At 52.7% G+C, this 24,543-nt stretch overlaps 8 protein-coding genes across 8 annotated transcripts; 3 read left to right on the top strand and 5 right to left on the bottom strand.

Moving 5' to 3' along the window:
• Nucleotides 1–209: 209 nt before the first annotated feature.
• On the bottom strand, nucleotides 210–644 carry QC764_0090750 (uncharacterized protein; the record flags this gene model as incomplete). The annotated part of the gene is made up of 1 exon (XM_062940912.1): nucleotides 210–644. One exon carries the CDS (start codon nucleotides 642–644, stop codon nucleotides 210–212), a length of 435 nt encoding a protein of 144 aa, XP_062797297.1.
• A 58-nt stretch (nucleotides 645–702) lies between these two features.
• QC764_605700 (uncharacterized protein) lies at nucleotides 703–2,963 on the bottom strand (the record flags this gene model as incomplete). Its single annotated transcript, XM_062949074.1, has 3 exons — nucleotides 703–2,286; nucleotides 2,403–2,508; nucleotides 2,533–2,963. The coding sequence occupies 3 exons, from the start codon at nucleotides 2,961–2,963 to the stop codon at nucleotides 703–705; spliced, it is 2,121 nt and encodes a 706-aa protein (XP_062797296.1).
• A 1,660-nt stretch (nucleotides 2,964–4,623) lies between these two features.
• On the bottom strand, nucleotides 4,624–9,220 carry QC764_605680 (uncharacterized protein). Its single transcript, XM_062949073.1, has 4 exons — nucleotides 8,872–9,220; nucleotides 8,478–8,800; nucleotides 7,633–8,089; nucleotides 4,624–7,577 (listed from the first exon to the last, which is right to left on the bottom strand). The coding sequence occupies exons 3-4, from the start codon at nucleotides 7,964–7,966 to the stop codon at nucleotides 5,488–5,490; spliced, it is 2,424 nt and encodes an 807-aa protein (XP_062797295.1). The 5' UTR covers nucleotides 7,967–8,089; nucleotides 8,478–8,800; nucleotides 8,872–9,220; the 3' UTR covers nucleotides 4,624–5,487.
• Nucleotides 8,541–11,269, top strand: RVB2 (RuvB-like protein 2). The gene is made up of 3 exons (XM_062949072.1): nucleotides 8,541–9,475; nucleotides 9,549–9,775; nucleotides 9,832–11,269. Exons 1-3 carry the CDS (start codon nucleotides 9,467–9,469, stop codon nucleotides 11,054–11,056), a joined length of 1,461 nt encoding a protein of 486 aa, XP_062797294.1. The 5' UTR covers nucleotides 8,541–9,466; the 3' UTR covers nucleotides 11,057–11,269.
• Nucleotides 11,270–11,346: 77 nt separating this feature from the next.
• On the bottom strand, nucleotides 11,347–12,789 carry QC764_605660 (uncharacterized protein; the record flags this gene model as incomplete). Its single annotated transcript, XM_062949071.1, has 1 exon — nucleotides 11,347–12,789. One exon carries the CDS (start codon nucleotides 12,787–12,789, stop codon nucleotides 11,347–11,349), a length of 1,443 nt encoding a protein of 480 aa, XP_062797293.1.
• Nucleotides 11,760–14,786, top strand: UFD1 (ubiquitin fusion degradation protein). The gene is made up of 3 exons (XM_062949070.1): nucleotides 11,760–13,368; nucleotides 13,466–13,741; nucleotides 13,800–14,786. Exons 1-3 carry the CDS (start codon nucleotides 13,366–13,368, stop codon nucleotides 14,655–14,657), a joined length of 1,137 nt encoding a protein of 378 aa, XP_062797292.1. The 5' UTR covers nucleotides 11,760–13,365; the 3' UTR covers nucleotides 14,658–14,786.
• A 435-nt stretch (nucleotides 14,787–15,221) lies between these two features.
• QC764_605640 (uncharacterized protein) lies at nucleotides 15,222–17,633 on the top strand (the record flags this gene model as incomplete). Its single annotated transcript, XM_062949069.1, has 1 exon — nucleotides 15,222–17,633. One exon carries the CDS (start codon nucleotides 15,222–15,224, stop codon nucleotides 17,631–17,633), a length of 2,412 nt encoding a protein of 803 aa, XP_062797291.1.
• Nucleotides 17,634–18,858: 1,225 nt separating this feature from the next.
• On the bottom strand, nucleotides 18,859–22,305 carry QC764_605630 (uncharacterized protein). The gene is made up of 3 exons (XM_062949068.1): nucleotides 20,064–22,305; nucleotides 19,288–19,848; nucleotides 18,859–19,235 (listed from the first exon to the last, which is right to left on the bottom strand). Exons 1-3 carry the CDS (start codon nucleotides 21,612–21,614, stop codon nucleotides 19,137–19,139), a joined length of 2,211 nt encoding a protein of 736 aa, XP_062797290.1. The 5' UTR covers nucleotides 21,615–22,305; the 3' UTR covers nucleotides 18,859–19,136.
• Nucleotides 22,306–24,543: the final 2,238 nt, after the last annotated feature.

Raw genomic sequence — 24,543 nt, 5'->3', positions numbered from 1 at the left:
GTGAGTTAATCCGCTTTCCATCCCCATATCTGCATACCTGATTTATGTCTGACAATCCCATTTTACACTTGAAACAAAACCTTTAAACTCCCCCATCCCCATCCCATACCATTCCCATAGCAAAAAAAAAAACAAAAAGAAAAACCCTCGCTGGAAACAAGTGGTGTGGTATCCCGCTAACAAGATAAAATGATCAACAACAAAAAAAGTCAAACAAACAACCCATCCTCATCTCCCCGCCCGATCCGAGTTCCGTCCTCCTCCTCTGTCACGGTCTCGATCCCGCAACATATCCCTGTCACGGTGACTTGGTGGGCCATCCCTTTCTCTCTCACGCGGAGGGTGGTCCCGATCTCGGTCTCTATCCCGATCTCTATCCCTCCCGCCTCCCCGTTCTCGATCCCGATCACGATGTTCTCTCGGCGGGGGATCTCTTCCACCGTGTCTGTCTCTCCCCTCATCTTTCTCCCTTTCCCTCCCACCACCACCCCTCTCCCGCCCACCACCACCCCCATCCTCCTTCCCCCCCTCCCCAACCCACCTCCCCACCCCCTCACCAACCCACTCCACCCCCTCCCCCCCTTCGCCCACCTCCTCATAACCACCAAGGCCTCCCTAACAACCTCCTCAACCCCCATCCCCATAACCCCCCCTCATCCTCAACCCCGTGCCCTCCCCACCAAACTAACCAACCCCTCCGCCTCAGCCCACATCCCCCCCCTTCTGCACCACCCCGCCAACCCGCCTAAACCACACCCCCGCGCTCCCCTCATCAAGCATGAAATACGCGTGCACAATCTGATCCAAACAACTCGCATGCAGCTGGCAAGCCAACGCCTTCAAACACCTACTCTGCCTCACCCCCTGTCTCCCCCTCAATTCCGCAATATGCGGCAGCAGCGACTCCCACATCTGGATATCCCCCGACTTCCCCGCCAACGTCCTCGACAAATTCAGGTTGTAAAAGGCGAGGAAATATGTTAGGACCATCTCGAGGTGGAGGGCAGAGAGCCGTTTCTCTTCTGCGGGGGAGGGGTTTCCATGACTAGACTTGGAAAGGTCATCCCGCGTGTGCTTGATCTTTGTCCCCAAAGCCACAAGCTCCTGGTGGATTTTCCGGTGGTGCTCCGACTTTTCGATTGTTTTCGGGTCGAGGGGTGCGACATCCCTCGTGGGGGGGCGTGCAGCAGCAATGACCGCCTCGGCACTCCCAGACACTGCCGCCGTGATGCTGTGTTTCAACGGGGTTGTCGAGTTGGGGCGGAGGGGTGTAGGTTGGGAAGCACTACCACCCTGCGGCGGCACCCTCAACGGAGTCGACGGACTGTTATGGTTATTCTTCATGAGCTCCGCCTTGACACCCCGGGACTTGGGTGGTATGACCGGCGGAGGAGCGGGGGGCTGCTCAATCTCATCCGCCGGCCGAGGCCGTTTTCTCGCTGGCGGCGGCGTTGCTTCCACACTGATCGACCGCTCCTTCTTGAGGGCGTCCTTTGCCGATTTCGACGGCAGACTCAACAAGTCCTTGGCTCGCTTGGCGTTGGCCTTCTTCAGCTTCAGGGTCACGATCCTGCTGGGTCGCGGGGGCGGCTTCTCCTCTGCCGGTGGGGGGAGTGATATCAACGGGGCCGCAATGATGGTCTTTCTTGCGCTGCTAGGAGACGATTCTGACTGACTCCCCGACTGATTTCTGGCCGGCGTCTGGTTGCTCTGTATCAAAGCCTCCTCCACAATCGCGGGCAGCGTCGGCGACAAAAGCTCCGGCAGCACAGGCGGTTTCCTCTTCTTCGCCGGTGGCGGGCCCCCGTCCGCCTTTTGTGATCGCGGTGGCGCCTTGTCCGCCAGCTTTCTCCTCGGCCTGTGCTCCTCGAGCTCGGCCTCCAGACTTGGGTGAAGTGGTGATAATAGCTCGGGCAACAGCGACTTCGTCAACCCTTCTCCTTTTCGAGGAGTGGACCTGCCGCTATCTGGCCGGACTCTCGACCCATTAACTTGTATTGTTGATCTCGGAGACGCAGTATTTTCTCTGTCCCTGTCCGTCGACGCAGGCGCCAAGCCATTCGTGGTCGGACGCAGTGAATCATTCTTTGTGTCTCGCTCTCTTTGTGTTCTCTCAGGGGCCCCTCTGTCTCGACCCCGTGGTGGTTCCGGTTTTGGCTGCCGGCCATATTCGCGGTCCAGCTTCGAGGCGCTGACCTGCTCGCTCCTGGGTCGCTTTTGTGGGGGCAAGCTCGATTCAGTATCCGCGACACGTTTTCTGCTCTCGGGTTCGGGCTGCGACCGTGGCGGTGGGGGATGTTTACTTCTGTCGTCTTTGTTAGCATGGACGGCCACAACAGCGACCTCTTCCCTCTCAATTCGTACCTGTCCCCATTCACCTCTGGCCGTGGTGGCCTTTCCACCCGGGAATCTGTCTTGGAAACCACCCGACGCGCATCCGACCTCTCCACTGGCTTCAAACTCTCCTTCTTCACCACAACCTCCCTCTCCCTCTCCCTCTCCCTCTCTCTCTCTCTCTCCCTCTCCCTCTCCCTCGATGGCGGCGGTGGTGGCGGCTTGTGAGCACCACTCCCATTCGCCACCCGGCTCTCCGATCTAACCGGCGTCTCACTACTATTATTATTCCCCATGGGCGACATGGGGGACTGCTTCCTCTTCAACGCCTCGGAAAGCGTTATCTTCTTCCTCTCGCCCGTCTTGGGGACCGGTCTGGGCGGCATCTGAGCGGCCTGCTCCTCCTCGACAATGACCCACGGCGGTACAGTATACAAAAACCCACGCTCGGCATCGGACGAGAAGGTCTGGTACTGCAGGCGGGCGCTGGGGCCGTTAAACCACCACTCCTCAGCCTTGGGGTACTGGCGGTTGTGGTACAACGAGAGATGGTACGGGCAGTTGGGAAGAATATGCTGGGCCACGAGATCTTCTGCATTCTTCTTCGCTCCATCCATCGTTCTCTTCATTGTTGGGACATTTGAGCGCTCGTATCTTAGTGGTGCGGTCGGTCGTGTAGCTCCTTTTTCTAGTTGGTGGCGTCTCGTTGGCGGTGCCTTTTCTCTTCTCTCGTTGCCGCACAAAAAGTGGAGGATGCGGATGTTGGTGCGGTGCGTGTTCGATGATGGGGAAGAATCCAGACCTTTGCTTGGTGGTGTTGGAGGTGGAAAACCAAACTTTCCGCGGCCCAAAAGGCAGGTTTGCTCTTTAAACTGCTGGACCGTAGTCTGCGGAAGCTTTGGAAGGAACCGGAGGATGCCAACCGAATAACTGCACGCAAGCAACCGAAGAAGAAGAACAACACAATGTCAAGCTCTGCTTGGAGGTGGTGCGCAAAGCAACTAGAAACGAAGAAAGCTCGTGCGCGCGCGCGCAAATTGTCTGCCAGGTCGCGACCCGTCAGTCAGTATGGCCCCGTGTCTGTTTTCGATAACCTCTTTTCCCCCGGCGCGCTTCCCGCAAAGAGATAAAAAATAACAATAATAATATTGCCCCCCTTTCGAGTTGAATCAGAGATTCGGGTCTCACTCTGCGGGGGCAATTGGGTCTTTTCGCATCAAGGTTTCCCCAACGGGCAGACAGAATGTGCCAACACACGTACCAAAAGTTCCCGTCAACAAGCTCGGCGGTAGCGACACGGCCTCTCTGGCGTCAGTCCGTGACAGAAGAAAATAATACCGCCTCACGATGTCAAAATCGGTGGTTGTCCTCCGAGTTTATCCCAGCCTCCGAGAAGCGACCTTATCTTCGCGGCTCAGACACGAGCACATCTCTCGAATAGACGGTAGGTTGGTCGTGATGTTGCCCGCATATGATGGCGACAGGGCAACGGGCTGGTCAATCGAAGGGGCGCGGTAGGTATGGGAAGTGGAATCGGGGGTCGAGCGTGATCACGAGCCGGCTCGAACGCGGGAAAATCGGAGATGGTATCGTGCGGTCCGGACGTAGTGATGTTGAGGATGGTGTGGGCGTGGGTGTTGCTGTGGGTGTGGGCAGCGGACAACGGACAGTGCAGGCAGTGGACAGTGGGAAGCCGAGGGTGGATTCCCGCGGGCGGGCAGCGGTGCGCGAACAGTGGAGTCGCCGGGGACCGGGGGCAGCGAACAGGGTGACAGGGAAGTGTCAGTGGTGTGCTCCAGCTCTGTTTTACGGGCGGGTCGACCTGAAAGCTGTCTGCAGAGTTATTGGCTCTTTTTGCGCTGGGGACTTTTTTATTTACACCTAGAAGATGTTCCCGTCTGTTCTTCTCATCGTCACAGGTACACCCTCATCCATCACTCTTCCCATTCTTCCTGGGTACGGAGTAGACAGATAAACAGTCACTCGGTTGGAAGAAACAAACCATCTCGGCCTAGCGCCAGCCCATCACCCGGCACTTGGTCCGATCTCATCCAACAGATTCAAACCGGGAAAATAACACATAAGTCTTGGCATCAGCTGCCCCCCCCCAAAAAAAAAGACGTGCCCAGTTTTGACTTTCTGCATCCCTCTTAACCAAGCCGCCGGAGCCCAAAGCTTAAGTATGACAGCTGACGTGATCTGTCTCACCCCTAGGTACTCCAGTTCCTGGCAAGGCTCTGTTCCCTTCATAGACTGCTCACATTTAGACAAACCAAAATCAAACACAGATACACACATTACAATGTTTGATTTAGTAATCTAACAATTAGCCCGCAACACATATATGTCACTTGTCAGGCAGCTTAATCTGCCCATTTTACATCTAAGGTGAGACGTCACCACCAAAAATACAAAACTCCTCGCTTCCCTTGACCTCGCCTTCCTCCTTCCTTAACCAACTTCAGATGCCATAACCTGCTGCCTGTCGGTGTTATTGATAGAAATAAGAAAATGCCACTGACGAATGTAACGTCTGTTGTTCGTGGTCGAACATGATGTCGATGATGAAATCAACGAGGCTCCATTATAGCACAAGGCTTCTTTCCCTTTTCCTTCCCTTCCTGCTTCCCTCTAGTCTTCGCAACGTAATTTCAAGACAGCTTGTCAACCCCAAAACCAAGACGCCATGCTGTAAATCATAATAGCAATGCGATGCAAAAAAACACATGAGTGGCTCCAACGTATATACGTGAGCAAAGCGTTGTGTGCCAGGTAGTCACTGGCACACCATGCCTCTGTCCTTTGCCCTTCCTTCCCACCCCAAAACATTCAACGAACCATAACGCCGTGCTGGTAAATCATACCAAAAGTCTCGGGGTGACCGAAAAGTCAAGGGCATAAAGATGGAAAACCCAACGCTGTGAAGAAACAAGAAATGCGCAGAATCGTAAAAATGCACACACCCTCCCGTGGGGTAGTTGTAGACTCTCCAACCACACCGAGCAAACCCAGGCCAAGTAATCAAGGCTCTCTTCTCGTAGAATCTTGCCCCTAAATTCCAAATGGCCATCTTGTTCCTGACCATATAGCCGGCATGGCAGCGCTTTGTCGTACACCTTGGCCCAGGTCTCCTCCCCTGGGTTGCTCAGGCACCTAGGAGGCAACGCCCTTCGGAACTCCGTTCAGCCCCGCCATATTAGGGCTTGAATCAATCCTCCGTTTCTTCACATTTGTGTGGTAATCCGAATCCAACGCCTTCGCCATGTCGTCCACCTTTTCAACCTTGCCCTGGCAGTCCTGCAAGCCTGCCTGCAGCGTCTTTACCAGGTCAAAGAGGTGACGAATATCCATCTTGATTTGAGCCGGCTCTGGGTAGAGCGTCGAGATGTACGAAACCATGTGGTCAAAGAGGCTCTTGGTGGTCAGGTTGTTGAAGCGGTCATCTAGGGTGCTTATACTCATAGTCAAAGAACCGATGTTGCTTTTCAAAGTGTCCTCGACCACTTGGTGATTCTTGGCCAGCTTATTGGCAGTCTCGGTCAGACTGTTGATCTGGACTTTGTTGTGTGTCGCCTCCGACTTCAAGTTGGTCAAAGCCAGGTCTAGTCGGGCAATGTCAGACCGCATATCCGGATTGCCAAGAGTCTCCTGCTTAAGGGACGCCTTGGCTTCGAGCGACTGCACCCGGTCTTCCAGTGCCGTGAAGTCGTTTTTAACTGCATTGATCAAATCGCCAAACTTGGCCGTAATGGCCTGCATGGTCGCCGAGAAGACTTGCTTCGATACCCCAGCAGAGCCTGCCAGTGGCGCTTCGACAGTTGTCGGCATCGTCACCATGGTCGGTGATTCGAATCGTTGTCGTTGAACTTTGCTGACTTCTGTTTGCAAGTTCTTGACGTTGCCTTCAAGCGCTTTCACATTCCCCTCCAAACTCTTAACCTTCTCCTCAAGGTTGGGGAACTGGACAGTAATGTCGCCCATAGCATCCAGCGTGTCCACATCAATGTTGGAAAGTCGCTCCTCCATCTTGTTGGTCTTATTGCCCACTGACCCCAACGTGTCATCGATACCGGAAAACCGCGTCTCCATCTTATTCACCTTATCAATCACTGTCATCAATCCTGTACGGATATCAAACATGTCGCCTGTGAGATTCTGCTGGTGTAGTAGAGAGGCGTTGGACTTTTCAAGCCTTCCCTCAAGTTGGTGCTGCCACGTCTTAGTGATGGTGACAAGCCTCATGTCCAACTCGTTGCGCCACGATTCGGCAACAGTGTCGAGTTTTTGGACTTGATTTGCAAGCTCTTGGCTTTGGTTAGCTTGCGCTTCAAACCGTTGAGCAAGGGCCTGCCTTTGCTGCGAAAGGGCTCCTTCTTGTGCGGTAAGGATTTGGGTGTGTGCAGCGAGTTTTTCAGAGTGGGTGTTGAACTCGCCCGAATGCTCGGCTAAGCTGTTCGAGTGGTCATCGAGAATCTTTGTGTGGGACGCAACAATCTGCGCCGATTCCTCCAAGGTCTTGGCCTGTCTGGAAAGAGCCTGCTCCAAGGTTTGGCACTTTTGACTGAGATTACTGAAGGCAATTTCCATGGCCTGGGATTTCACCTGCACCTCCTCGAACTTCCGATTCTGGGCTTCCAGCTCTTGCTTTTTCCCTTCTTCCAACTGCTGAAATCTCGCCTCAAACTTCGCCTCGAGTTTGGCGAACATGTCCTTGGTCGTTTCGTCACGACTCTTGAGATTCTCCTCAGCCTGTGCGATTTGGGTTGCAACGGCTTCGCCATGCTCTTTCCAGCCTTCCTCCTGCCTCTTCAGACTTTCTTGTTGTTGCTCAACAGTCTTGGTCAAGGCTGCCAGCGCCGCCTTGAATTCTTCAGTCGATGCTTGAGATTGGGCTAGCGCGTGGGCTTGCAAGCCTGTCTGGTTCGGAAAGGAGGTTAAACAATTAATGAAGAAAGTAATTGCGTTCTGCTCCATTGAGTGCAGCTTCCTGAGATGATGCTCCACGTCCTTGATTTCCTTGTCACTCTTGTCCCGATATTCCTTCTGCAAGTCTGGCACCGAAGCAAAGGAAGCGGCATTCCGCTTGACTTTCTCGTACTCCTTGTTCCTCTGCGCCTGGCTTTTCTTAAGCAATTCCAGGTGCAGTTTGAAGCGTGTTTTCTCCGCTAGCATGGCTGCGAGGTGCTTCAAAGCCTCCTCAACCCCGCCAGCACCTTTTGTGGACACGTCTAGCTGGCGAGTTGCTAGAACAGATGCAATCGTTAGAGACAGTCCGTATATATCCACGGGAGTACTTACGTGTTCCTGTGGCGGCACTACAGTCCTGACGAGCTCCGCCACTAACGGGGTCCGAGTCGACGGAAGCAACTAGTGATGCTACATGATGTGACGACAACTTTTGACGGTCACAATCACGATCACGGTCCTTATCACGGTCACGGTCACGGTCACGTTCCCGTTCTCGTTCCCGCTCTCTTTCGCGTTCTCGATCTCCTGAACGATAATAATCGTCTCTCGACTCACGTTTGGAGTAATCGTCCCGACGAACATCCCGTGAGCCCCACGAGTCCCATCTCTCGTCGAGACCACGGCGGCTTGGGAGTGCCCCAGACGCCCGACGGTCGGAAGACATGTTGGAGCAGCGACCCGGACTGGGCCGAGGCGGCAAGCACAGAGTTGCTGGGACGTCTCCTATCTGTCGACTTTATGATTCTGTGACTGATGGTGCGGCAACAACTCAACCACAGCCAGGGTTCTGCAAAATCATGTTAGCAACTATTCGAATACATCGAGAATATATTCACACGCCCAAGACAAATCGCAAGGTTTACCACAATAACTCAAGAAACCCAAGGATGGTTTTCCAAGTCTAGATGGCGTCGGCAGGTAGAAGAAAATTGACATGTCTAGCAGTTGATAGGCTTAAGAGAAGTCAACAGCCATGCAGCGAGCCGAAACATGAAGGTGGCTCACGAAGTGCATGGATGTGGAAGAGTAGGTAGGATAAGTCTATCAACTCTACTTCTGGTCCAGGATGTACACGAGTGTTGTATGAAGAGCACAAGGTACGTTGGCCTCAAGGATGTCGGTTTGTGTGCCCATGGCGCGCGGGCTAAGAGATATGGAGAGAAGTTTACACTTACCGGAGCAATCAGTGGCTAAGGGCCGAACGAGTGGCGCGGGGGAATTCCGAGCTTCGAAGGTCGTGCAAGTACAATGCGTCACGGTTGAACGGCGCGGGGCTTGCTAATAACAAAGCGAGCAGCGTTAACAGAGATCCAGCAGCACCAGGGCATGCATGTAAAATAGAAAGCAAGCAAAAATAAACAGGGAATCAACGCGGTGGTGAGCTGGAGATTGGAAGATTTATAAACTTTGAGCTCCAAGGTTTATCATTGAGAGGCAAGCACACCCCCAGCAAACGGGTAGGCGCTAAGAGGCATGTTCCAATGGCAGCTGCGCTCTTCTGCGGGGGGGTCCCTGTCAGGAGAGAAGAAGCAATGTGTAGAGAGTTTGCTCAGGCACAGTCCTGCTTACTCGAGGAAACGCGTTGTCGATTCGAAAAAGAAAGAAAAATCCTGGTCAGGTTGTCCGCTAATTTTTCTTCGACGGGTGGCTGATGGGAAACAGACATCGGAAGGCAACAAAAATATTGTGTAATGTAGATATTCAAACAGGCACCGACCTCGCTCGGCCCGTCTCTATTCTCTGCCACACGGCGCTGAGCGAATGGTCTTTTGTATTTCAAGTCGCCTGATGGATGCCCGCGACGCGGTTGAGAACAGTAGGCAGTGAAATTCGCGCGCCACTGTAGCAACAACCCTAGACTTTAATAGCGTAACATTCATTTAACCTACAGCAATTGATACCCAAAGCGGGGTAGCCTGGATTGCTGAGCTGTCGGAAGTCGGAATTGGGAGCAGCAAGCCTTAATCTTGGTTCTTGGCATTTGCTCAGTTGATGCATACCTTGCCTCGATATGTGCACAGCGCCAAGACGCGATAACTCTAATCAGTAATCAGTCGAATCTCATCAGCCTCGCGATTCCAAGAAGTGTTGGCGCGTTCATACCAGCTTCCTCGAACGGCAAAAATCTAACATCTTCTCCAAAGTCATTTGCAACAAGCGCACAATGGCTGCTGTAAGTAATTTTGGATACCATGAATCTTTGCCAAACCCAGGAACCAGAGAGCATAACTGACCAAAACATGCAGCCCGTCGTCACCGTCTCCGAGAGCAAAGAGCTCCGGGGGCTCAACCTCATCGCCGCCCACTCGCACATTCGTGGGCTGGGTGTTGATGCCGATACCCTCGAGCCCAGAATTGCCTCCCAGGGCCTGGTAGGACAGGAGAAGGCGCGCAAAGCTGCCGCTGTGGTGCTGGAGATGATCAAGCAGGGGAAGATTGCTGGCCGCGCAGTGCTTATCGCTGGGCCCCCAAGGTTCGCAACGTCCAGCGCTAGATCCCAATCAACAGACACTAACCACCTGATTATAGTACCGGCAAAACCGCCATCGCAATGGGCATGGCCCAATCCCTCGGCTCCGACGTCCCCTTCACTACCCTCGCCGCCTCCGAAATCTTCTCCCTCGAAATGTCCAAAACCGAAGCCCTCACCCAAGCCTTCCGCAAGTCCATCGGCGTCCGAATCAAGGAAGACTCCGAAATCATGGAGGGCGAAGTCGTAGAGATCCAAATCGACCGCTCCGTCACGGGCGGCGCAAAGCAAGGGAAGCTCACTATCAAAACCACCGACATGGAAGCCATCTACGACATGGGCAGCAAAATGATCGACGCCATGACCAAAGAGCGCGTCATGGCCGGAGACATCATCTCCATCGACAAATCCTCCGGCAAGATTACCAAGCTCGGCCGTTCCTACGCCCGCTCCCGCGACTACGACGCCATGGGTGTCGACACAAAATTCCTCCAGTGCCCCGATGGTGAACTCCAAAAACGCAAGGAAGTCGTCCACACTGTCTCGCTCCACGAAATCGACGTCATCAACTCCCGCACCCAGGGCTTTTTGGCCCTCTTCTCGGGTGATACCGGTGAGATCAGGAGTGAAATCCGCGATCAAATCAACACAAAAGTTGCAGAGTGGAAGGAAGAAGGCAAAGCCGAAATAGTCCCCGGCGTGCTCTTCATCGACGAAGTCCACATGCTCGACATCGAATGCTTCTCGTACATCAACCGCGCCCTCGAGTCCGACCTCGCCCCCATCGTCATCATGGCCAGCAACAGAGGACACTCCAAGATCAGGGGAACAGACTATAAATCCCCCCACGGTCTCCCCCTCGACTTCCTCGACCGTGTATCAATCATCAACACGCACGCTTATAACGGCGACGAAATCAGGCAGATTCTTACTATTCGTGCCCAGGAGGAAGAAGTGGATATCACACCTGATGCTCTTGCCCTCCTGACAAAGATTGGACAGGAGGCTGGGCTGAGGTATGCGAGCAATCTTATCACTACTTCGGAGCTCATCAGGGCGAAGAGGAGGGGTGCGAGCAAGCAAATTGGTATCGAGGATGTGCAGAGGAGCTTCAAGCTGTTTTATGACCCGGGCAGGAGTGTGAAGTTCGTGCAGGATTCGGAGAAGAGGTTGATTGGGGAGGACGGGGCGGTGGATTTTAGAGTGCAGAATGGTGCTGGTACTGCTCCTGCGGCGGCGGTTGTGTCTGCGGTCGGGGGTGGGGAGAAGATGGATACCTCGTGATAGAGGGGAAATGTGTATGCTTGCTGTCTATGGGAATTTTTGCGTAGGCGTTACGGGATAGGGGGTAAAAAGAGAATTGCTGTGTTTGTTTACATGGCGAGGCAGATCATGGATTGTAACTGTAATGAAATAGATTGCTTTGAGAGACCAAACCGAGCATCACTGCCATGGTGGTGCACCAAGGGCTGTTAATGTGTTCAAATTACGAATTACTACATACTTGGGTATCGCTGAAAACTCCTTTTACGTCCCTTGTTTTGCTTCCCCAAAATCAAAAAATCGATGCAATGCTAAACAAAATCCGCCACCCTCATCCACCCTTCTGTCCCCTTGACTCTAAACTCAACCCCTTCCCCAAAATACCCCGCCTCCCTCCACGCCTCCATAGTCTTGCCGTCAAAAGGCCCTTGTATATTCCCTTCTCCCCCATCCCGTCCGTCCACCCACCTAAACTCCCACATCTTCTCTGCTGGTTGTGATTCTTCCTCTTCCGTTGCTGGCTCAACCCACCTCTCCCCTGTTTCATTATAATACATCCTGCACAACCTCTCCCTTTCATAGTCATATATATCCGGGTACTCCCTCCCCATCAACTTGTCCGCCGCATCCGCAATATCCCCAATCGCCTCTTTAATCCCCTCCTGTTCCGCATCCTTCTCCTTTCTATCCCCACCAGCATCAACATCCATCTCATCCCCTCCCCCTCCCCCATTCTTCTTCTTCTTTTGTTTCTCCAACTTCCACCTCGGCACCTTCCTCTCCCTCTTCTGCCCCTTCCTAAGTCTAGCCAACGCCTCCAGCGCAGTTTCCCCCTTTTCTAGCTTTAGTATAAGCCGCGTCATCAACTCCCCAGTCGTAATCTTATCCTCCTCCTTTTGTCTCTTCCTCAACCCCTCCTCTCTCTTCTCATGCGCAGCAGCAGCAGCCTTCATTTCCTTTTTACTAACCCCCTCCAGCCAGCGGTCATGAACAGCATCAGCATCAGCAGCCTTCCTGATGAAATTCCCCGCCTCGTCAAAAGCGCCCTCTTCCTGCTCGGCGCGCATGTTGAAGGCGTCGATCTTGGGTGCATGTTTTTTTAGGCCTCCCAGGCCGACTTCCTCGTCTAGGCCCTCTTCTGCGATGGCGGCGGCGATGGTGTCGGGGTTTTCTTCTTCGTCGTCGTCTTCGTCATCGGAGAGGGTGGGTTCGGCTGAAGGATTGAGGGTGATGTGACCGCCTGATTTAGAGTCCCCTTCTTGACCTTCAATCTGGTCAACATCTAAAAAGTTGACAGTTTTGTCCTTTTTTTTGGAGGGTTTGTTGGGAGGTTTGGACTCAGTGTCTGAGTCGGCGGTGCCAAACATGTCGATTTCATCGTCCGAGTCTGGTTGAGAGGTGGTGGTGGGTTGGGAGTTGTAATTGTCGAGGGCGTCTTCGAGGTTGACCTTGTCGCTGCGGGCTTCGGCGCGGGCTTCAAAATGCTCGTTTTCAGAGTCGGAGTCGTAGCCGTCGATGTTTACTGCTCCGCGTTTTGTTGCGCGGGTGGAGGAGCCGATTACGTCGGCGGCGAGGGTTTGGTCTTGTTCTTCTTGGTCGGATTCGTCCGAGTCGGCAGTGGGTGCGAGGGCGGAGGGGTTGCGGACGTCGAAGCGGACCTTTTTGGAGGAGGATTCGGAGGTTGAGCCGTGGTGGGTGCGGGCGAAGGCTTCGGAGGCGCGTTTGGGGCGCGCGGCGGAGAAGCGGGAGGCCATGGTGTGGTTGTGATGGGGGGGGGTGGTGGTGGTGGTGATGGTGATGGTGATGGTGGTGGTGAGGGTGAAATGGGAAGTTGAGGACGCGATATGTTGCGATTATCGAGATGAAAGGTAAGCGATAAGGGTTGGGGTTGGGGGAGGAATGACGTCAGGAGGCTCGGTCGTGATGGTGAATCTAAAGGTTTCACATGCAGCGCCAGGGAGCACCTTGTGGTTGCCAGCTTAGCTCTCTCGAGATTCACTTGATAATAGTATATACACTCTCAGTAGAGCATCGAGTAATCTTCAGACAATTTCTGAATACATAAAGCTGTTGAAGGTCGCGCCACAGCAGCCACAACACCCCGCGGAACCCCACAGTGCGCATTGAGCTTGGGCCGCGACTGTGACGGACATTAGGTATGTCATCCACTGGCTGCCTTCGGCACCTCGACGACCAGCTGCCATTCACTTTCTCTTTTGCTACCACAACGCCGCATTGGAAGATACAGCAGCTTTCTTACCTCCCCCCAGCAACGCAACCAAAGCTACGCGGTTTTACAGGCAGCTTTAAATCTCGGTCCATCAAGCAAAATGGTAAGCTCATCCTTGCACCCTTGGCAGCGCCGAGATATCACCACCCCGCCGGCAGCACAATCTCGAAAGCACGTTGCTGATGTCTGATTACAAACAGTTTGGCTACGGAGGCGGGGGTAGAGCCCCTCGCGTACAGCGCTTCGATGAATACTATCGCTGCTACCCCTTGGTCATGGCCCCCGGCGCCGAACGCCCCGAGCTCAACTACGGCTCCAAGATCTTCCTCCCTCCTTCGGCTCTCGACAAGGTATCTAGGTTACACGTCCAGTGGCCGATCATGCTGGAGTTGATCAACGGGGCCGAGGGCAAGCACACGCATGCTGGCGTGCTAGAGTTCGTGGCCGAGGAGGGCAGGGCTTATGTTCCTCAATGGGTATGTGTGCTACAAGTCACTTGTGAAGGAGTATAAGTGCCGTGCTAACCAGTGGTAGATGATGCAAACACTCAAACTCGACGTCGGCGACATGATCCAGATCAAGACGACTTCTCTCGAGCTTGCCAAGCTGGTCAAGCTGCAACCCCAGTCAGTCAACTTCCTCGACATCAGCGATCCACGCGCCGTTCTCGAAAAGGCCTTTCGCAACTTTGCCACTCTGACCAAGGGTGATGTTTTCAACTTTGAATACAACGACGAGATTTACGAGATGGCTGTGCTGGAGGTCAAGCCCGAGACGGACAAGATGGGCGTCTGCATGATAGAGACCGATGTCAGTGTTGATTTTGCCCCACCAGTGGGTTATGTCGAGCCTGAGAGACAGCCTCGTGGGAGCGGCACCAGCACTCCACGCAGTGCCATGGGCCCAGGTGGAGTGGCTCCCGGAGGTCTGATGCACAGCCAGGGGACCATGGCGCAAGCCATCAACTACGGTGCCATTGCTCCCAGCGCAGTTAACGTCATGATCGGGAACTTTGCTGGGGAGGGTAACCGGCTGAGCAAGAAGGGAAGTAAGACGTCAACACCAAAGCCGGCGACTCCAGTTGCTGGTGCGTCAGTTAACATCGGGAGTGTTGCGCTACCTGCTGCGGCGCTGCCCAAGAGAAGGAATAACGGTCCGGCGCCGTTGCGTTTGCCGCCAAATAAACTGTTCCTAGGGTATGAGATCAAGCCTGTCAAGACGGCTGCGGACAAGGAGAGAGAGGCGGCGAACGCCAAGCAGCCTCACTTTGCTGGCCGAGGACAGACGTTGCGCGGAGTGGTCAAGAATCCAGAGGACGAGGAGAAGCCTCCGGTTGAAAAGAAGCCAGAGGAAAGCAAGGGGAGGCGGTTGGATGGCAAGGACCCCCGCTAAATGACTGGTGGCATGAAAATTCACTTTGACCAATGCATTGTTTGGCGTTTGGGGTTTTTGGGAAAGGCAAAGGGACAGGAGGCAAACTGCTATAGTGGATAGAGAAGTCGGCAGCAGTCAGCAGAGTGCAGTCATGGATTCCGGGACTGGGTTTTTCTTTTATGATTTGCTATGCCCAGAGTGCTTAAATCCCATCTAGCACATGAACTGAGAAATACTATCTATCTAATGCAGCACACCTTTTGTTTTCTGATATATATATATATATATATATATGCTGATAACTGTAATGGCCTCTGTTAACCCTAACCCGATGGCTGTTCTGGAGGGGCACTTGCACCAAAGCTTGTGCCCCACTATCGGCCAAGGTTTGACAGATGAGCGAGTGAACCATTCACAGCTCACAGGCCGTCCCGCTTCCGGATCTCTTTCTTTCAACCATCGAACTGCGACTTGCATCTTCTTGCCTCGAGCCGTGTTTAATTTGCACTTGCATTCGATAAAAAGAAACCTGTCGTTCCAACCTGTGGCTTCTCACTGGATGGTCGCCCACACAAACTCGCCATGAAGACTCGCAACGGTGGTGTGGTGGTGTCTCACACACCTGGATCCGCTACGTCGCCGGTGCTGCGCCGGAGCTTGCGGCCTCGTACTCCGCGCCAAGATGCCGGCGTCCAGGGGGGTGTGTCGTCAGGAGGAGAGGCCGATGATCCCCACGTTTCGCTCAGCAGCCGGGTCACCAGGAGCTCAGCCTCGTCTTTCAGCTCTACCACCTCCACCAACGGCCATCGTGTGATACAATCACCGCAGCAGCAGCAGCAGCTAATCACCACATCGCTTCCATTTCGGACGCCTGTCGGGTCGCACGGCAAAAGAGCCGTGTCACCGGGTGCTTTGTCGGCTGGTACCGCTCGGCGTCGCTCAAAACGCACGAGACACAGGTCGGGGTTTTATAATGATGAGGGTGAGGGTGACCCTGAGGAGGATGATCATGGGAGCTTTACGACGACGCTGGGTGTTGGTGTCGAGCGCACCGGCAGTCCGAGACGGAGTAGTGCTAGGTCTGTGAAGAGGAGGAAGAAGACGACGCCTACTAGACAGACGCTGCGGGCTGGGCAATTGGTGCTCAAGCCGCCCAAGACAGCGACTACTACGCCAGAGGCTGTCGCTGAATCCAGACCTCAGGAAGTGTTCATTCCCAACTGGGTCAATCTGCCCTGGTTCTTTTGGGAGCAGGTCTTTCAAGATGCCTCCTCGTCCCTTGAAGACTCGCACAGAGCGAAATGGCTTCTTGCTGCAAGCACAATCTGTCGAGCTTTGGAAGAGCCTGCCATCACTGCTTTATATCGTCGCCCTCCACTGGCCAGCAGGGGTATGGCACACGGCCTTGTGTCGCTCCTTGCTAAAGACCCGAGCACGACGTTATTTGCCTATCGGACCAAGATCAGGAGACTTTCTATCGATGTTAATGAGATTGCTTCCAAGCTTCACAGGGGTGAGCCGCTCGACTTTACACAGCTGCTGCGTCACCTCCCCGAGCTCAAGGCGCTGGAGCTGTACCATTGGAAGGACGACCCGGTGATGAGGGATATGGGGAGCAACCTCCGCTGGCGGTATCCCAGGCAACTGTTCCAAGGATTGGAGGCGTCGGGTGCGAGGCTGGTGGAGTGGCGATGGAATCGCCGGTTCACGGAGCATGCGTTTGACTGGGGGGAGATCAAGAAGATTCATGAGAGGGAGTTGTCCAGTGTGAAGAAGGTGACCTTGCTCAACTACCAGCTTCCTTCTCTTGAGGCCACGTCGAGGGATGATGAGGCGGAGGTTTTGGAGAGGGATAACGTTTTTGTGAAGAACATGGCCGACGCGATCAATGCCTTGTCGCAACTGGAGCATGTCGGGTTTGAGTACTCGAATGCAGTCGACGATAGGATCCTTCCGATGCTGCCCAGGAACCTTAGAGGTCTCGATCTGATCAACTGCTGCGAGGTTACCGACGAGGATCTCGCCAGTTTTTTGCTCACGCACGGCAATAGACTGGAGAGCTTGACGCTGAGGCATAACCGCGCGCTGTCGCTTTCGTGGCTTACGATTTTGGGGAAGGCGTGTCCGAGGTTGAAGTGGGTGGTGATGGACTACAAGATTGGGGCGCAGATTGAGCTGGGGTATCGGAATGTTGATGCGACGTGTGGGGTGCTGGAGAGGTTTGAGAGTGCGCCTGTTTGGCCGGAGACGTTGGTTGGGATCGAGCTGAAGGATTTCAAGCATTGGACTGCGGAGGCGGCCGAGGTTTTTTTTCGGTCGCTTGTTGATTGCGCGAGGGGGCTGTCTAGGTTGAGGGAGATTGACTTGAAGGTTATGCTTGATGTGCCGTATCAGCAGAGGTCGGATTTTAGGGACAGATGGAGTAATACGCTCAAGAAGGTGTTTTTGAGGGATGATTTTGATGAGGATACGGGGATTACTTCGTTGAGAGCTGCTCCTGCTGCTGCTGTTGGTGGGGAGGTGGTTGAACCCCCTCTGTCTGTGGCCAAGAAAACCAAGAAACGGGGCGTGGATAGCCCGTCGAGGAGAAGCAGCAGGATCAGGGAGCAGTATTCCAACCCCTCCAGCCGGGCTAGTAGTGTTGGTCGGGATTCGAGGGGTGGTAGGGTGGCGGAGAAGAAGGGGTTTGGGTTTTCGTATGCGGAGCCGGAGACGGATGGGGAGGATATTATGGGAGAAGAAGATGATGATGATATGGAGGTTGATGATGAGGAAAAGGAGGAGGAAAAGGAGGAGGAGTTGTACTACAGGCAGGGAATGTGTAACAGGGTGGAGGTTGTGCTGGACAATGGGAAGCCGGTGGCTATGCCGTACAGCATGAATGACTTTGTGGATGTGGACGAGGGGGGGAGCGGGGAGGGGGATGATGATAGTGATGAGGATTGGGATGGTGGGGATGGGGGGGAGGGTGAGGATGAGGGGTATGCTTGGTGATGGTTTTTTTTTTTTTTTTTTTTTTTCCAGGTATTGAGCTGGCTCGAGTTGGCACCGGGAGTTAAACCTGTGTGTGAAAGGGCTGGGTTACGGTACAGTCAGGACGGGACGGCTGTAGATTCACGGTTTTCTTTTTCTCTTTCGTTTCTGTCTTTGTGTTTCTTTCCTGTCTTCACTGGAGTTCTTGCACTGTACACTGGCGTTTGGGGGTTTCTCAAACTCGGAATTTGACCGGGCGGGGTGGGGGGCGTCTACTGGTGTTGGCTTTTTTGCTACTTTATATCTTACACACATGTGGTCACAATGGAGGCGGGATGGGAGGGGGGGGGTGGTCTAATACCTGGGAATTTGCCCTGATACCTACAGGAGGAAACAACACTACAGATAATGCAAGAAAGGAAGGGTATAAGGGACAACAGGACGTATATACTTTAGATTTTGGGAGTTGGGGAGGGGTTTGTGTGGGAGTATTATACTGTTTAAGTAGCTTGTGTAAATGGAATCAAGGACTGTGTTAATGAACCTGGGCTGTTGGGGTAGTGATTCTTTACGTGTGCCCGCCCTGTCGGATGTGGCCTTAAGGATTGTAGGTAGGTATACGTGTGAAATATGTTGTTGCTGCTTGGCTGTACTAAAGGGTGTTCATTACAAGGCAAATATGATCCAGGTAATGGTTATAATGTAGACCAACTTCTTCTGTTGGTCAACAAATAGGGAGAGACACAGTACCCGGAATGGCAATGCAAGGTTTGTGTGTGTGTATTGTTCTGTGCCTACCTAGCAACACCGCTAAATCGATCAGCACCACAGAAAATGTTTACTCGTGATATCAATCTTAGCTCCATGGTTGACTCTCAATCAAAGCATGGCCGGTCGGTGATCAGTGTCCAAGGAGGAGCGCAGTGATGCAATGACAAGTTTGAACATTTCATGTGCCCAAAATGTAGCCCACATCCTCTCCATGGCACCTGCCACACGACTTCCATCCAGTTTCAAGCATGTCAGCAGCCAAGGCCATATCAATCATGTCATACAGTATTATAGTAAACACCTCTCTCCACTCCCATGCTTAAATTAAATCTTGCCAGTTCCAACGTTATACCGATATTCCCAGACACCCCATCAGCAAGCTCAGTTCTTAACTTATTACACAAGTTACAACATATCCCCCATCCCCTTTCCCCCTTATCTCCCCCCTTCCTTTTCCCTCCCCAGGTGCCTCCCCCAGGTGCCTCCCCCATCTATCCATCCAGGTTAAAAGCAAAGGCCAGCAACACAGAGTACCCTGAATCAATGGTATATAATGCCTCCTCCCCCCCATATGCAAATGCAACGCAAGTAACCCTTCTTCCCTTCCTCTTTCCCATAAAATCAATCCCTAGTCAAACGTGTCCTTTCCCAATTAGTTCCCTCCTTCTTTTCTATATCGGCCGTTGGGTTGGAGCAGAGAGAAGTAAAACACCCTCATAAAGTCTTGACGAGGATGACAGATAGCGTGGACAACTAAGCCCTGCAGCCCTTGCACTTCCATTTCCTGCCCAGCTTCTTCGCTGTCTTCTTATCGTCTACACAGCGATCGTGCCACAGCCGGTTTGTGCATTCCTGCTCCCACAATTAGTCACCTGTCTGTCGAGAAGATGGCAAGAAAACATACCTTGTTCCCACACACAACCATCTCACTGACCGGCACCGGCTCCCCACATCCCACGCAACACCCCCCAGTCCTCTTCCCCTTCCTCCCCTCCTCACCACCCCCACCACTAACCTCTCCATTCACCGCTTTGCTCTTCCTTTCCCTCGCCTCATTCAGCAACGCCGTCGACTCAATCACCTCATTCTCCCCCAACACCCTCCTCGCCAACAGCGTGCTAACATGTTTACTAAACTCTTCCGCCCTCGCCTGCTTCTCCACCAGCCACCCCGCCTTGTCCTTCACGAATTGCAAAAACGCCTTGGGCAGGTACTGCTGTGACGAAAGATGCTTCCGGAGAATAAAGGCGTCCCATTCTTGCATGTACTCTTTTTCTTCGTGGTTGAGATCGATGAAATCCTGCAGGGCCTCGCGGTGCTTAAGCAAGAGCCAGGAGTCGTCTATCGGGTACTGAGGGACTGGGGTGCCGGGTTCGAGGGCAACTTTACTGTATGGGTCAAAGAGTGGCTGCTTCGTCTTGGGAACAAGGACGACTGGTCTGGTAGGTTTTTTGGGGGCCGGTTTCTGCTGAAATTAGCGACTTGCTCTGTCCGTGGTGTGCTGAATACAAAAAAAAAAAAAAAAAAAAATGGCGGAATGACATGAAGGTAACTGAAAATCGGTTGTGTTGGTTGATGACGGTGACGATGTTGGTAAGAGGGATGATGCCGATAACGAAATTGGCGATGATGGGGGTGCGAGGCGAAAGAATGTACTGCTGTGTCACTCTACTAACTTACTGGCTGTGGCTTCGCCGGCTTCCCATTATTCACAACATCCCTATCGTTGTCCGGACCCAGCCTATGCTCAAGCCAGCTCTCGTCCCCATTCACATATTTTTCCACATCCAGCGGTTCCACCGGTAGACCAAGCTGGTACACCTTAGGTCTGAGCGGACTGCCCGGGTTCTCGCTGTTGGGCTTGACAGTGACGCAGCAGCCCAGCTTGGGCCGAATTTCCAAGCTGAACAGGTACTGCGGGTGGCTCTGGTAGTGTAGCCGGAGCTGGGTCAAATTGTCGTTCTCGGCGGCGCAGACGATGCAGATGAACTTCACCATCTGCACCTGTTCTGGGGGCAGGAGGTAGGTGATGACGTGCTCGTCAACTTGCTGATTCGCCCCATTTTCCACCGCGTCGCCAAACTTCCTCCGCTTCTTGGGTTCCTTCCCAACAGCCGTATTCCACATCTGCCTAACATTGTAGTTGACATTCTGTTTTGTGCGTCTCGACCTGTTGGGTGTCGTATCACCCTCAGGCATGAACTCGTCGGGAGTGTCTGGGAGCGACCCCCCGTTGACCTGCCCATTGACACCACCGACACCATTCACCCCATTGGCACCGTTGACCCCATTGATGACAGCAACCCCATTGACATTCCCATTCGCAACCACCTTGTTGTGTCCATCAGGATCAAACGCCGTGATGCAAGGAAGAACATCCTTAGTGTGCTCTCGCATAGTCTTCTGGGTGGAGATGGCCGTCAACCACCGCACGTCCACATCCATAAGAAAGTTTGTGGCGATATCTTGGCTGACATGCTTTTTGACTCTAAGCCGCATCGTCTTACGGTGATTTTTGTTAAAAATGTCCGCAATACTGGCGCTCATGACCCATTGTCGTGGTGGCAGCCCGCCGCTGTTGTTACTGTACAAAAGATCCTCATCGCTGACGGTGACGAGGTCACGTGGTGGCCAGTTGGGATCACCAGCAGACTGAAGCTCAATATGCACAGAGTACGTGTTGGCCAGACCAAACACAGCGTCGTCGTCGCGTTCGAGGGAAATTTTGGCTTCTGGAATGTGGAATGGTCGGATGGAGTAAAAACGCGCCATGGGGGACTGACCAGCGGGGTTCTTGAAGACTTTGATGTCACAAACCTGGCTGTCGACGTGGAGGACGACGGGGTGGTCGCCTTTGTATCCCATGATGGTGAGTTGACATCGAGCCTTGATTTGCGAGACATCTTTGATGTTCGGCGGGACCAGTCCGTTCATGATGCCATTTTTGACCCGGGGAGCATCCTTGTGACTGACTTTGAGAACCTCGATGCGAAGACCACGTTTGGAGTTGCTCCAGTCTTCGTAGAGAGGAAAGACATCTTGATCATTCTCGAGGCGGCGACGTTTGGCGGCGCGTTGAGTGGTGTCAAGCTGGTCGGTGATCTGATCAACAGAGTCACGAGACTCTGAAGATGTCTTGTTGCCCATCTGGGACGTCAGGCCGTCGTATGCCTTTTTCCAATTCCGATGCAGGTACGGAAGGCCACGGGCGCGAGGTTTTGCAGTCGTCATCGCTATTATATAGCATTAGTGGCTGAATGGGGGCGGAAAATGAATTGAAAGGTCGTCAGATGAAAGCGCCTTTGATGAAAATGATAAAGATTGGTGCCTGTCCAGGTGAGAATCAATGTAGCGGTTGATGACAACTGATGGATACTGAGTTCAGAGAAGGCTGCAGTACCTATCGTTGCTTCCCAGGCTGAGCGGGTGTTTTGGTAGCTCTGGATAGCTAGCATACCGGAGGCCAGGACTAAAAGGTGGAAGGATAACGCAGATGAAGATTACAAATGAATATGATACTCGGCATCGACGGCGACAATTTAAAAAAAAAAAAAATTGAATAGATTGAATTGCCAAAATGAGGTTCTGCCCCAGGCTGCGTGTGGGAGTGGCAGCAGGCTGACCATAGAAAAATGTGGGGAAATGCCGTCAACAGTGTGTACACATGTGTCTGGTTTGGTCCGTGGCGCTTGCCTTAGATATGACAAAAAGGGGGGGGGACATGGGATGCCGTGGTTGAAACACCAAGAAAATGATGGTGATGGCTGTCAGTGTTCTGAGAAAATCCAGAAGGGCACAGCCTGGCGCTGCACTGGCGCAGAACCATCTTCACTTGGACAGGAACTCCTGTACAAATCAAATACGCATCAAAAACAGGGCCAAGGGCACGAGGAGTGAGACAGGGAGAAAGGAGAACGCGTACCTGATAAGCGAATGGACAGACAACGAGGCAGAAGAGAGATTCTACAACTTCGCGATTGTGCCACTCAAAAAACTGTCGCGAGTCGTGGGGCCGAACACCGTGCTTCGCTCACTGAAATGGTTAGCGGCGTGTCGCGGTAGCAGGGTACTTGTCTGTGGGGGGAGTTTCACCCGAGGTGCATGTACCCTGTTAACAGCCCTGGTCACCCTCTCCGAGACAGCCGATTTGACGCCAGCTTGGTTGAATATGACCAAAATCACAAACAACCAAGGGGTGACTGGCTGTGAAGGTAGGGCTGTGGGAGGATGGGGCTGTCGGACCAGGCGGGGTGCCTGTGAAAAAGATCCCGGAAGCTTTGTCTTGACTCCTTGATGAACCTGCAAAAAGGACTCGGTTGCACTGTTTGAAAAGATGCGAAAAGGAGGAATCAATGCTCGTCGAGTCTGAATATCATCTTGTGGCCTCAAAACTGGGATGAAAAGGCTGCAGCTGTTGTCTCAGACTCTCTTTGCGGCGGTCCAAGGCTTGTGTTAAGGTGGCTTGCTAGCGCCTGCCGTCAGTCATTGGCAGCAAGAGCAGAGAATGTATAAAAGACGAGAAAAGTTGCCAAAAGTGTCAGACAAAATTGTTAATATGTCGCAGGATCAGATCTCATGACACAAAGCAGGCTAGTTGAGGGAGGTTCAGGGTTGGGTGTGGGTTGTGGTAGGCTGTAAGGTCGGAATCCGCTTGGCCACCTGCCGATGCTCAACCTCGAGGAACGGACTGCAAGATATTTGCGAAAACAACCGACTGAAGGCAGCTACTCGTTTTCAGAATGGCCAAGCCCAGCAGTAATCGGGTCCTGGGATTCGAGACCGATAGGCATGAAAGACTGGAGACATTATACCAGGGCGGCAGCATGTAGACTAAACCCCTGAATGACGCGTGCAACGCGGCTTAAGGGGCAGACGACTTAGAACAAAGAATGTTTACCGACTTGCTGGTTTGACAATAGATTGATGGAGCCAGTGGGTAAGGGCATGGTTGACAGTGGTGGTGGAAACCATCCTGCCGACAATGAGCTTGACAGTTCGTCTGCCCGTTATGGAAGACTTTTGCCGGGAAGGACACATCAAGCAAAAAACACCAAGATTAGGCAGAATCTCGTGACACTAGAATTACTGATATCTTGCTAAGTCTTGCTTGTCTCGGAGCTTCAAACCCGAGTTAATCAAGATGGCTTTGTTAGTGCGCCTCCGAGGCCACAAACGACAGCCTCGTCTTGCTCAAGATAAAAATCAAACAAATCAGCCACAAAACTTCGATTTCGACCAGACTATTACCGTGTGTTGAAGGAAATCCCATTCAAACATCCACCAAGGTGGTTGTATGTTCCTCTAGTTACTTTAATCAAGGAAATAGTGTCTGGGATTATGTGGGCTCGAGACGCATATCGTGTTGTTTCTGATATTAGCTGAACCAGATCAATACTTTTAGCTCAGAGAAATTTGGCTTTGGGTCTGCTATACTAGAGAATATCAAAACGAGCTTATCAGGCTTCTAGGTGAATCCTCCTCTATTGTTGGACAGACGCATGCTTGAAGCTTATTAGACACTGGCCAAGATCGCCTCTGATGATTTCAGGTCCAAAATCATAAGTGGTAGATAAGCTACTTAGAGTAGCTAAAAAGAGACTGAAAAGACTGTCTATTAACTATTTGGGCTTGCTTAATTGATTGGTTGATTGATTGATTGATTGGTTGATTGATTGATTGATTGATTGATTGATTGATTGAAAATCGAGCCTGTGGCATCCTTCCGTGCCTGGCTACTACCAAAGTATGGAATGAATCTTGGAAGGATTGCAGTCACGAATGTTGCCCTATTTGCCTCACGTATAAGAGAAGAGTGTACTGTGTGGTTTTTGGTTTCAGTGAGGCATACCTAAAACGGCTCATAACAAAGAGAAGGTGACAAAACAATGCTTGAATAGGTAAAGAAACAGTATGATGTTGGTGTTCCGAGACCGAAAACGAACCAGTTCCAGAAAGGCTGCTATACCTCGACGCTGTGTAATCGGTTACACTGATCAAGATATACCAGATAACCAGGAGGTGACCACACTGCTTCGGGAAACTTCATAGCAAGGTTGAACTCACGATCAATCCGTTATGTGGCACAATGGCTTTATAATAAGAACCTTCGAGGAAATGGTTCGCATCAGTGGTAGCTTGACTTTCATGTCTTCTATGCGCT

Source organism: Podospora pseudoanserina, chromosome 6 (assembly GCF_035222485.1).
Source record: "Podospora pseudoanserina strain CBS 124.78 chromosome 6, whole genome shotgun sequence".
NCBI classification, from domain to species: Eukaryota; Fungi; Ascomycota; class Sordariomycetes; order Sordariales; family Podosporaceae; genus Podospora; species Podospora pseudoanserina.
The sequence above is the reverse complement of the archived record's forward strand: the minus strand, read 5'-3'. Positions and strand labels throughout refer to the sequence as shown.